General features: G+C 33.4%; 1 protein-coding gene across 1 annotated transcript; it reads left to right on the top strand.

Moving 5' to 3' along the window:
- The first annotated feature begins 132 nt into the window (after nucleotides 1–132).
- Nucleotides 133–12,872, top strand: LOC143917289 (uncharacterized). Its single transcript, XM_077438773.1, has 10 exons — nucleotides 133–253; nucleotides 382–515; nucleotides 605–1,438; nucleotides 1,530–1,687; nucleotides 1,768–2,735; nucleotides 10,052–10,168; nucleotides 10,263–10,396; nucleotides 10,475–11,323; nucleotides 11,383–11,540; nucleotides 11,619–12,872. The coding sequence occupies exons 1-10, from the start codon at nucleotides 166–168 to the stop codon at nucleotides 12,703–12,705; spliced, it is 4,527 nt and encodes a 1,508-aa protein (XP_077294899.1). The 5' UTR covers nucleotides 133–165; the 3' UTR covers nucleotides 12,706–12,872.
- The last annotated feature ends 288 nt before the right edge of the window (nucleotides 12,873–13,160 follow it).

The following is a 13,160-nucleotide window of genomic DNA, read 5'->3' as shown; positions in this document are numbered from 1 at the left end:
TATGTACATACATATGTAATCAATTATTTTTTCGAATGAATTTATCAATTTGTTGCAATTTTTTACAAAAAAAGTACGTCGGAGATAGTACGAATCTCGGAGACTTTTAGTATATAAGGAGACATCAGTTTTGAATCAAGCACTTAGTCTTTGGCAACGGTCATCATGAAGTTCTTATTCTTCTTCCTTACCGTCTGCTTGGCAGCTGCTTCTTGCAGTTTTCTCTCAGGAGAAACTGTACAGCAAAAACCAGGTATGTATATAATTACAATTCACCCAACATTTATAAATATTATATAATATAATATAAAAAATATGACTTTGTAAATACAATAATTATTTAACCACTGTATTTTTTTGATTAAATAATTTGTTTTTTAGCGACGAAAGAGTTCTTAGTAAGACAGAAGAATATATTCAGACTTCTTAACCATGTGAACATGAAAAATACCCACGAGGATCAAGTGATGATTGGAAATTCTTTCAACATCCATGCAAATCTGGAAAAATTTAATGTAAGCTATAATCAATATCCATCAATTACAATTTACATAGAATTTTCCCAGTGACTTCATAATTGATTCATAATTAATTTCCTCTCTAGAATGTTCTAGCTGTAAAAGAGTTCCTTAACTTCTACAGCCATGGAATGCTTCCCAAACACAAGATCTTCTCAATAGCATACCAAAGATTGAGGGATGAAGCCGTTTCGTTGTTCCATTTATTCTTCTTTGCCAAGGACTTTGACACTTTCTACAGATGCGCTTGTTGGGCTCGCATGCACATGAACGAAGGCATGTTTGTGTATGCACTTACCGTAGCTGTGATGCACCGCAACGACTGCAGAGGAATCGTCCTCCCAGCACCTTATGAAATCTATCCCTTCTTCTTCCTCAACACTGAAGTCATCCAAAAGGGACATCGTGTAAAGATGCAAGGAAAGATTATGGACACCAAACTCGCTGACTTCTATGGCGTTCACCAAGTGGACAAGACCTTCTTCTTCAACAGCAACTATACCGGATGGTACACGAAGACTAATGATGAAACTGCTATTTCTTACTTCACGGAAGATGTTGGCCTCAACTCTTACTACTTCTACTTCCATGCCGACTATCCATTCTGGATGCACGGAGATGTATACGGACTGAACAATGACAGACGTGGAGAAATATTCTATTACTTCTACCAACAATTGATGGCCCGTTACTACATGGAAAGATTATCCAACGGTCTCGGTGAAATCCCAAGATTCTCATGGAACTGGCCAATCAAGACTGGATTCATGTCCAATCTTCGCTTCGCTAACGGTTTAGACTTCCCATCCAGGCCCAACTTCTTCAATATGAAAACTGAAAAGAACTTGTATCGATTCATGGGTGTCGAAGATTGCGAAAGGAGAATTCGGGATGCTGTTCGAAGTGGATTCGTCTTAAACGTAATGAGCAAATACTTTTTTTTTTATTTATTTACTATATTTACTTAAAACTTTAAACATACTTTATACTTTTTTTCAATACTTTTAATAGGAAGATGGAAGTTTCGTTAGTATCAAACACGGTGAAGATATCAACGTTTTTGGAAATATCGTTCAAGGTAATGGTGATTCTCCCAATCATCGCTTCTACCGCTACATGGGTCTCATCGCAAAGGGTCTTCTTGGAAATACTGACAAAACTACTCACAAGTAAACCTTTTACTGTCAATTTAAAATTGTTTATTATTAATTTGAACGATTATTTTCAATCATTTGTTGCTTTTTTTTAGGCATTTCGTCCGTCCAGCAGTTTTGGAGCAATATGAAACAGCTCTTCGTGATCCCATGTTCTACCAATTGTACAGCCGCTACATGCATTACTTCTTCATGTTCAAGGATACCCTTACACCATACACCCAAGAAGAATTCTTCTTCCCAGGAGTTAAGATTGAAAACGTACTCGTTGATAAACTAGTCACCTATTTCGATGAATTCTATGTTGATATGACCAATGCAATGTATCGCAACGGAGAAGAGATGAACAAGGACCACGATGACTTTACATTTGTCGCTACCCAACATCGTCTCAATCACAAACCATTCGATGTCAGGATCGACGTTACTTCTGATAAGGCGACTGATGTTATTGTCAGAATGTTCATGGGACCTAAATACGATAGCTTTGGAAAGAAAATTGACATCAACAACAACAGATACAACTTCTTCGAAGTCGATTCATTCTTCCACAAGATGGAAATTGGAAAGAAGACTATTGTGCGCAATTCTCGTGACTTCGCTTTCACTCGTAAAGATCGCACTCCAGCACGCACTCTTATGCAAACCTTCGAAAACTGCTTGAAGGGTAATGAAGAATTCATGATGGACATGACTGAAGGACACAATCTCTTCCCCGACAGACTCTTGCTACCAAGAGGCAAAACCGGCGGTATGATGTTCCAATTCTACGTCATCATCTCCCCCTATCATCAAACCAAGACTGCTTTTGGCAAAGGATTTGACGCTAGAATTAGTGCTGGTGTAGGAACTGGTGCTCGGTTTATGGACAACCGTGCCCTTGGTTTCCCATTCGACCGCTTCATCAACGAAAACTTCTTCTTCACCGATAACATGTTCTTCACCGATGTTGTCATCTACCACAGATATGGAAAAGATATCAATAAAACTTTCATGGACGAAAAGAATTTCATGACCACGAATGAAAAGACTTTCATGGGTGACAGGAATACCATGAACGGTGGTGATAACTTTATGAACACGGACGACAGGCATTTCATGAACACGGATGACACCCATTTCATGAACACGGATGACAGGCATTTCATGAACACGGACTATAAGACATTCACAACTAATATGGATAACACGCACTTTTCGGACTTTGTAGATAAGAAATTTTAAGCCAGATCTCGACATGCAACTACTCTAACTATCATATTTTTGATAGAAATGTACATTACGATTTCATGTGATTTATGATTAAAGTTTTATTATCGAATATTAATATAATGCAATATTTAAAAATGTAACCAACACCTTCCAAATAAAGACTTGGGTTACAAAAAAAAACTAATTTATTTTTAATTTCTAAATTAACAAATCATTTACTTATTAACATGTATACACATGTACATACATATTATTTAGAAAATTTATTTTTAAAACTTCATACACATATGTACATACATACATTTACTGAGGAATTTACTAATATGAAAGTAATAGTAAGAGTTAATCTAAAATCCCTTTTTTTATTTTTAAATGCTTTTTATTATTACGAAATTATGAAATCCCTTTTTCTATTTTATTGTCTTTATACAAAACACTAGGTTAATATTAAATTTCATATGGAATAAGTAGCTACGGATTTAAATCAAAAATACACTTAAAGCAAATCTACCAAATACAAACAAAAATTCCAAAACTCATGGGTACCACTCAGTGTTAAAGAAAAGCAGTATACTTCATTTATAAACTTCTGACAATTCACGATAAAGTGCAAATTCATTAATAAAACAATTTTTCAATAAAGTCATTAAAAAAAAACTTAGTCTAGTTTTAGCATTTATTTAACATCAATTCGTTTTATTAATTAAAATTAGTATAACTAATTGATGTTAAACTATCCTAAGCTTAGCAATCTGTACGGAAAACAATTACTAAAATTCATTATACCTAATTTGGTAAACGATCTTCCAATTACACTAAGAAACAAAATAAATAACAAAGACATAAAAACTAAAAACTCATTTCTTGAATGGTCTAAGCCTCTAAAGCAGTGGTTCTTAACCGGGGGTGCGGGAAGGCATATCAGGGGGTGCGGGAGGCGTTTCTAATAATATAAATTTAGTTTTGTGATATTTGAAAACTTTTTCAATATACGATGACATCGACCAATTTTTTTCATTACGAAAGCGCTTGGCTAGCTACATATAACTAAAATAATATAATTTATGGCAGGATATTGCGTCAAGCTCTCTCCTCATATCTTTCAAATAATAACGACAGTTTTCTCAGAATTTGCACACCGTCGTCTCCACTGGTATACTGTTTACAATTGTTTTTGTGACAGTGGCAGATAGCAAAAAACTATAGATAGACAGCAAAAAACTTCTTGAGACTAGCATGTGTACACACGCGAAAGTTGAATTACAAAAGTTATCTACAATTTAAATGCAGAAACAAACATATACTTAATTGTTCAGTGATTAAAGCCCGAAAAGGATATAATGATCACACAAATGTAAGAATTTTCCTCGCAAAATTTTTAAGTACATATTATTATTATTTTATACGTTCTTTCTAATTATTATTTATTAATTATTATTTGACCGTAGTAAATACCGCCAGTCTAAATTCGATTATGATGGTTACGGATTCACTTGTATAACAGAAAAATATGGTACACAACGACCTCAATGCATCCTATGTTCTAAGATGTTTTCTAACTCCAAACTTTAGCCATCAAAGTAGTTAGAACATTTCAACAATGTGCATGGTGGTGAAGGTGCAGGTCATAGTCTGAACATCTTGAAGTCAAATTAGGGCTCGATTTGATGCCAGTGGTACAATCACAAAATTATGTGGCGCAACAATTCAAAAGCCCTTGTTCCTATCAAGTGGCATATCTGTGCGCTGAGAAAAAAAAGCTTGCAATAAATGTATTTATATAAATTAAAGATCCCAAAACTCATTTTTCAAGGGGTTGCAGGAACATATTTTCACATTCAAAGGGGTGCGGCTCACTGAAAAGGTTAAGAACCACTGCTCTAAAGGCATACTTTTATTAAAAAAATATAAGTATTATTATGTTTATATACAATATATTTATGTACATATTATAAAAAATATACATATAGTACATGTATATATACTTGGTTGTATATTGTGTACTTATACAACAAGATCTATATGTGTGTGACATAAAATCTGGATGGCGATAATCCAACGGTGTATGGATAAACCAAAAATGGTTTTTGTACACCGTTTTCATTATAATGTATGTATTTTATAAAAGAGAATAAATATATAGATGATGACTAGTACCAAGAACATTTTACATCAAGTTTCCTGAATTATTCGTATATTTTTAACACGTGAAACGTTTTTACGTTTGTAAAAAATTTTACCTGAGCACAAACTGTAAAGGAATCTACCTATGAGAATAGTTTTAAATTACGTGAAAAATCAACTACAACCTTGAGAAGCAGATAGATTATTTGATATTGATATTACTAATACAAGTGTTCTTAAAATATCTATTATAAATATTTTTGTATAGATTTTTTTAAGTCTGTTAACATTGATAGAATATTTGTAGTCATTCATGGTATTACGCGTGCTTTTATGCGATGATCCATGTATGTACGTACACGTATGATATATGATGTACATATACATATATGTATTATAGATTTGAATCCATGTAGTTATACATATAAGGCAACCATTTTATTTTAGGATAACTTTAAAACAAAATATTTTTACTGTTTGATTTGAGTGATTGTAAGCTGTATCAAAGGATACATTTACAGGCCGAATGATATTAAAATATTTATGATGACGTCAATTGGGTTGATCTTTCGTCCAATTTGACTTTTTTTCTATAGGGAGATAATTTATACTAACAAACTGGGAAAATTTCAACATCTTAACCAAAATATTCGTGACGAAATCAAACATTTCATTCAAAGATCTTCCCAAATTTAATGAAAAAGGTGGTCGAAAGTGTTTATACACAGTACAGTATTTAGTTAAAAGAGATTTTCTGAATGAAAAGAGCTTTTGGGGTAGCCTGTGTATTACACAGGCTTAACTACTGTGTACTACATAGGCTTAACTACACAGTGTATAGTTAATAATTATTACGGCATAATGGGAAAAATAAATTAATTAAAAGACTAATTACTCCAAAATGAAAGATGATAAACAAAGAAAAAATATTGCAAATAACAAATTTTATAATAATTAGTTGCATGACAACTTGAAAAAAATTATCGCACACAACAAATATTTGATAAATCATGACTTTGAAAGTCCTCAATATGCATGATGACCTTTTCAGGTTGAATGTTAAATTAATCAAATTACCTAGCAACTTGATTAAACAATTATGAAATCCACATCGCAATAACATATCCGAGAATAAGTATAACAAGAATCCGATGACAAAAACTGTAAATAAATTCCGATCAAACCTAAAAAGGACCCATATTTTTACATGAATATATACATATATGTACATACATATATATATATATATATATATATATATATATATATATATATATATATATATATATATATATATATATATATATATATATATATATATATATATATATATATATATATATATATATATAATTGCATTTATATATATAAATTAAATTTATATATATATATATATATATATATATATATATATATATATATATATATATATAAATTAATCAAATTTTCTAATACGCATATGTATCAACTTAAACGTACAAAAATATTTAAGTTTTATATTTCATAAGTGAATATGCACTTTTACTGTCAGGATGTTTTGTAAAATTTGTTTAAGAAAAATCAATATTATTTTCTTAAATTACAACCCCATCCCATTTTTTTCACATTTTTAGGAATAATCAATTGCACTGGAGAAAGATAATACTCGCTTTTGGTTTTCAAGCCAATAATGATAATGATTATAGTGCAAATATCAGTAAATGCACATATGTACATATGGGTATCCGGACATGTACCCCCTGGACACATACCCCCCGGACACATACCCCCTGGACACATACCCCCGGTCAAAACCCCCCGTGCTAATAACCCCCGCCAAGTATAAAAACATTTTATAAAAATTGACAGTATCTTTAATAAAAAGTCAGTATCAATACTAATTTATTTTAATTTATTTAATACTAATTTATTTTAGGAAATTAAAAAAATACGATTTTTTAATTTCCTGAACTACATTAAGAATTTTTCTTCTTGCTGAATCTAGACCATGAGAATGATTGTTTAACTAGCCCCCCCAGGTTTGCTCCACGGAGTTTTTGACATACTTAAACAAAAAAATAGCAAACGGTGCTGAAAATTTGAGTGTGAAAAAAGGCGTAACAAGTTTAAAGGCTAAAATTAAACTTGGTGGAGCAAACCTGGTGGGCCGGTAAAACAATCATTCTCATGGTCCAGATCCAGCAAGAAGAGTGATTCTTAAAGTAGTTCAGGAAATTAAATCGTATTTTTTTCTGACTGAAATAAATAAGTATTGATACTGACTTTTTATTAAAGATACTGTATTTTTTTATAAAATATTTTATACTAGGCGGGGGTTATTTGCACGGGGGTTTTTTAAACGGGGGGATAATGACCAGGGGGTCTTTGACCGGGGGTATGTGTCCGGGGGGTGTGTGTCCAAGGGGTAAGTGTCCTTGAACCGTAAATATGTATGGATGTATTGCATACATATATGCAGAAATGATAACACAAATGTAATGAAAATTTAGAATAACATCTGAAATAAAGCGTAGGATGAAAATAGAACTAAGAATATTTCAATAAATCATTTCAACGATCAATCACTTGTCCAATACATATTAGGTGGGCTGAAAAGTTCGTAGGCTGACACATATATGGCGCTACTAGTATTAAATCCATATAATTTGTAGTTAGCCCTAACCTTCAAAAGACACGTGTATAAATTTGACAGCTGTCGTATTATTAGTTTGTGCATATATATATAGCATTTTGAGTGAAGCAACTTTTATTAGTTTGAAAAAATGGATAAAAAGGAATTTCGTGTGTTAATAAAGCATTGCTTTTTGGCGAAAAAAATACTATTGAAGCCAAGGCTTGGCTTGATAAACATTATTCGGACCTTGCACCAGGAAAATCAACCGTTGAGAAGTGGTTTGCTAAGTTTAAACGAGGCGAAATGAGAACCGAGGACGATGCACGCAGTGGACCCCCCAAAGAGGCTGTTACCGACGAAAAAATCAAAAAAGTCCACAAAATAATTTTGGATAACCGTAAAGTGAAGTTGGTTGAGATATTTGAGACCCTAAAGATATTATCGGAACGTGTTGGACATATCGTGAATGAATATTTGGGTATGCAAAAGCTCTGTTTGAAGTGAGTGCCGCGCGAGCTCACAATCGACCAAAAACAACAACGAATTGATGATTCTGAGCAGTTTTTGGAGCTGTTCAATCGTAATAAACCCGAATTTTTGCGTCGATATGTGACAATGGATGAAACATGGCTCCATCATTTCACACCGGAGTCCAATCGATAGTCATTGGAGTGGACTGCACGTGATGAAGTGACTCCAAAGCGTGGAAAGACGCAAAAGTCGGCTGGCAAGGTTATGGCATCAGTATTTTGGGATGCGCGTGGTATAATATTCATCGACTATCTTAAAAAGGGAAAAACCATAAACAGCGACTCTTACGTAGCGTTATTGGAGCGTTTGAAGGACGAAATCGCGGAAAAACGGCCCCATTTGAAGAAGAAGAAAGTGCTGTTTCAACAAGACAATGCACCGTGTCACAAGTCAATGAAAACGATGGCAAAATTGCATGAATTGGGCTTCGAATTGCTTCTGCATCCACCGTATTCTCCAGATCTGGCCCCCAGCGACTTTTTCCTGTTCTCAGATGCTCGCTGGACAGAAATTTTGCGCCGATGAAGAGGTAATCGCCGAAACTGAAGCCTATTTTGAGGCTAAAGACAAATCGTACTATAAAAATGGTATCGAAAAATTGTATGACCGCTATAATCGTTGTATCGCCCTCGAAGGCAACTATTTTGAATAATAAAATCAAATTCTAACAAAAAAAAGATTTTTTCTATGCTAGCCTACGAACTTTTCAGCCCAACTGTTATGTATGTATAAACTATTTAGTTTTAACCTTTAATATTCAAATTATTACTCCATCAAAACCACATATTTTTTCTTAAGCACAATGTAAAAGGCTATAAATATTATAAATGTAGTAATACAAAAAAAAACTACTGTATAGTTCAATTCAAATTGGAAGCCTTATTTTAAAAAAGATAAGAAAAGAAAAGGAAAGTATATCAAGAAAGGGTCCAACAAAGAAGTACAAAAATGCCTTCCGAACTTAAATCACCTTAAAAAATAAATTCTACTTTGTAGACGAGAAGAAAGATAGATGATCTAATTGAAATGTATAAAATTATAAATTATCATTACAATTTTCCTATAATAAACCCCTTACGTTTAACAATATCACTAATCTGAGAGGTCATACTCTAAGACTCCAAAGAGATAATTACTAATAATTCAATGCTTTTTTTCAAATAGAGTGGCTAAAATTTGGAATAGTCTATCCAATTAATTAGTAATTTCTAATAACTTGAGTCTTTTTAAAAGGTATCGGCAACATAAATAATTTATTTATAACATACGTACATATATGCAAATTCCATCTGTAAAGAATATGAAATTCATTAATAGTTTTCGTATGTTTATGTCTCAGAATGATCTGTTCATCAACCATTAGTTACCCTAGAAGTAAATTATTCGGTTATATATGTACATATGTATGTACATACGTATGTTTTGATATAAATTGTATAATATTTATTTATTAATATACATATACGGCTGCAAGGACCATTAACCCATAATACAATAGATAAAAACATTAATAGAAAACAAAGATTAATATAATATAAGAATAGAAAAATTTGAGTTTTAGAACAATGAAAATAAGTGAATAAATGAAAAGAAATGAAATAACAATAAATTAAAATGCATTTAGCCTTTGTACATATTGCAGAAATGAAAATGTCACAGTTTTTTAAATTTTATATATTATATCTTTACCATTAGCCAAATTTTTGTTATTTGATAACTGAAAATGAGCACAATGTAATGTTGCAACATACAATTTGTTGTTTATCAATTTTTTTGAGCTTACATTGTAAAGCAAATATGATAATTAGAATATTTGTTTGTAAAAAATAGTACTTTGTATAATGAAGATACATAGAATCTTTGTTTTAATTTTGTTATAAAAGGTGCATTAAATGCAGCAACAGGCACTCTGTCATCGACATCAGTCAACATGAAGTTCGTATTCTTCTTCCTAGTTGTATGCGTAGCAGCTGGCTCCTGTGGTTTTTTGTCGGGACAAAACCTGCAAAAACCAGGTGAATATTTTAACCATCACAATTTTTACATTATATTTTTGCATATATTGTACATTAGAAATAATTTTAATATTAATCAAATTTCTAATTGCAGCGTCGAAAGAATTTCTCTTGCGACAGAAGAATGTACTGAGGCTGTTCTACCATGTGAACATGAAAAATGCTTTCCTTGATCAAGTGAACATCGGAAGATCTTTCAACATTCGTGCTAATTTGGATAAATTCAATGTAAGCCCACAAATATTTCAATATTGGATTTTGGTAAAAAATAAAATTAGATATCCTAATATTTATTAACTTTTACAGAATGTCGATGTTGTGAAGAAATTCCTTTACTACTATCAATTTGGCATGTTGCCGAGACACAAGATTTTCTCGATTTCATATGAAAATTTGAGACATGAAGCCATCGCCTTATTCAACGTGTTCTTCTTTGCCAAGGACTTCGACACTTTCTACAGGTGTGCTTGCTGGGCTAGAGAATATATGAACGAAGGCATGTTCGTATATACATTGAGAATGGCTGTGATGCACCGTCACGACTGCAAAGGAATGATCCTTCCTGCTCACTACGAAGTCTACCCTCATTTCTTCCTCAACTCTGAAGTCATCCAAAAAGGACAGCGTCTGAAGATGCAAGGAAAAGTTATGGACGACAAGCTTGCCGATTACTACGGCGTGCATCAAGTGGACAAGACTTTCTTCATTCAAAGCAACTACTCCGGATGGTACATGAAAACTAATGACGAAACCGCTATTTCTTACTTCACGGAAGATGTCGGCCTCAATTCCCTCTACTACAACTACCATATCGACTATCCATTCTGGATGTATGGCGATATCTACGGTTTGAATAAGGACAGACGCGGAGAAATCTACTATTACTTCCATCAACAATTATTGGCCCGTTACTACATGGAAAGATTATCCAACGGTCTCGGTGAAATTCCAAGATTCTCATGGCACTGGCCAATCAAGACTGGATTCATGTCAAATCTGCACTACGCTAACGGATTAAGCCTCCCATCAAGACCCAACTATGTGTCGTTGTTTACCGAAAAGAATCTGTATCGTTTCATGGACGTCGAAGACTGCGAAAGAAGAATTCGGGATGTAATCCAAAGTGGATTCGTCTTAAATGTAGGTTTATCAACAGTAATTAATTAATTTTATTCTATGATGATAATTAATTGTATATATTAAATATATAATAGGCGGATGGTGGCAGGGTTGACATTAGGAAACATGATGGCATCAACATTCTCGGTAACATTATTCAAGGAAATGGCGACTCTCCCTTCTATCGCTTCTACCGCTACATGCCGCTCATTGCCAAGCGTCTACTTGGAAATATTGACTTGACTATGGACAAGTATGTGTTAAATATATTATTATTTTTGTTTATGCTTTATGCTTCTTTTTTTATTTCACTCTTTATTAAATTTTTCAGACATTTTGTAAGACCAGCAGCTTTGGAGAACTTCGAAACGGCCCTTCGCGATCCCATGTTCTATCAACTGTACAATCGCTACTTGCATTACTTCTTCATGTACAAGAACACTCTCCCATCCTACACTCACGAGGAATTCGTCTTCCCTGGAGTTAAGATTGAAGACATTGTTGTTGACAAACTCGTCACCTACTTCGACTTATTCGATATCGATATGACCAACTCCGTATACCGCAATGGAGATGAGATCAACATGAATAAGGACAATTTCTTGTTTGTTGGTCGTCAACATCGCCTCAACCACAAAGCATTCGATGTTAAGATTGACGTCGTCTCCGACAAGGCCACCGATGTCATCGTCAGAATGTTCCTCGGACCCAAATTCGACAGCATGGGCAAGAGAATCAACATCAACGACAACAGATTCAACTTCTTCGAAATTGACACATTCTTACACAAATTGGATGTCGGAAAGAAGACTATCGTACGCAATTCTCGCGAATTCCTGCTGAGCCGAAGAGAACGCACTCCAATGCGCAAAATCATGAAATACGTTGATGACAGCATAGTCGGAGATAAGGAATTCAATTTGGACATGAGCGAAGGACATAATCTGTTCCCAGACAATCTCCTCCTGCCTAGAGGCAAAGAAGGTGGCATGTCATACCAATTGTACGTCATCATTTCTCCCCATAAATTGACAAAGGTTGGTTTGGGTACAGGATTCGACATGAGATTATCTGCTGGTGTTGGAACTGGTGCTCGTTTCATGGATGACCGTGCTCTTGGTTTCCCATTCGATCGCATTATCAATGAACATGATTTCTACACCCCGAACATGTACATGAAGGATGTCTTCATTTTCCACAAGTCGATGAAGGATTTGAACAAATCTTACGTTGATATCGATGCGACCTACAAAACAGACAAAGATTATTTGTATAGAGAAGATTACGTTGATAATCTCGATGATAAGATATTAATCGATGGAAAAATCATAGGCGACCGAAAATATGACGGATTCTATGACAAGAACTTGGGATTCCTGGACACAATCCACACTGGATACGTGGACAAGAAATACTAAATTTAGTCAACTGGCCACTTTTAAAATACCTTTGGCCTGAACTGAAGAAATGATTTTCTCTAAACTAATTAATGACGCTTTAAATTTTCTAATGAGTTTTAAATACATACATGTTATGCAAAATAACGTAACTGATGTTTTCAAAATAAAGACAAATAGTTACAAATATAAACAAGTTTTATTTACCAAATTTCCCATAAATCACATAAAATATGATACAAGACAATACTTCTACAATAAATAGCGATACATTTTTAAAACTGTAACCACATTTAAGGATGAAAAATAAACCAATTCGACAAATAACAATCTAAATTCAACACTTAAAAAAATATTTTGTATGAAACTTTGCACACATACCAACATTGAATGCATTAAAATTAAAATTACTATTACATCAGTGCTACTCAAACTTTTTCAGCTGGCGGACCAGTATATATGTATTTTTCAGTAAT

This window comes from Arctopsyche grandis, chromosome 9 (genome assembly GCF_051622035.1).
Source record: "Arctopsyche grandis isolate Sample6627 chromosome 9, ASM5162203v2, whole genome shotgun sequence".
NCBI lineage: Eukaryota > Metazoa > Arthropoda > Insecta > Trichoptera > Hydropsychidae > Arctopsyche > Arctopsyche grandis.
Note: the sequence above shows the minus strand (reverse complement) of the source record. Positions and strands in the feature narration are given on the sequence as shown.

What these genes read in the sequence shown, in the direction of transcription:
- LOC143917289 (XM_077438773.1), top strand. Translation starts at nt 166, where the DNA reads ATGAAGTTCTTATTCTTCTTCCTTACCGTCTGCTTGGCAGCTGCTTCT. An exon ending in AACTGTACAGCAAAAACCAG is followed by an intron (nt 254 to 381) that starts GTATGTATATAA and finishes TTTGTTTTTTAG; the next exon opens with CGACGAAAGAGTTCTTAGTA. An exon ending in ATTGACTTGACTATGGACAA is followed by an intron (nt 11,541 to 11,618) that starts GTATGTGTTAAA and finishes TAAATTTTTCAG; the next exon opens with ACATTTTGTAAGACCAGCAG.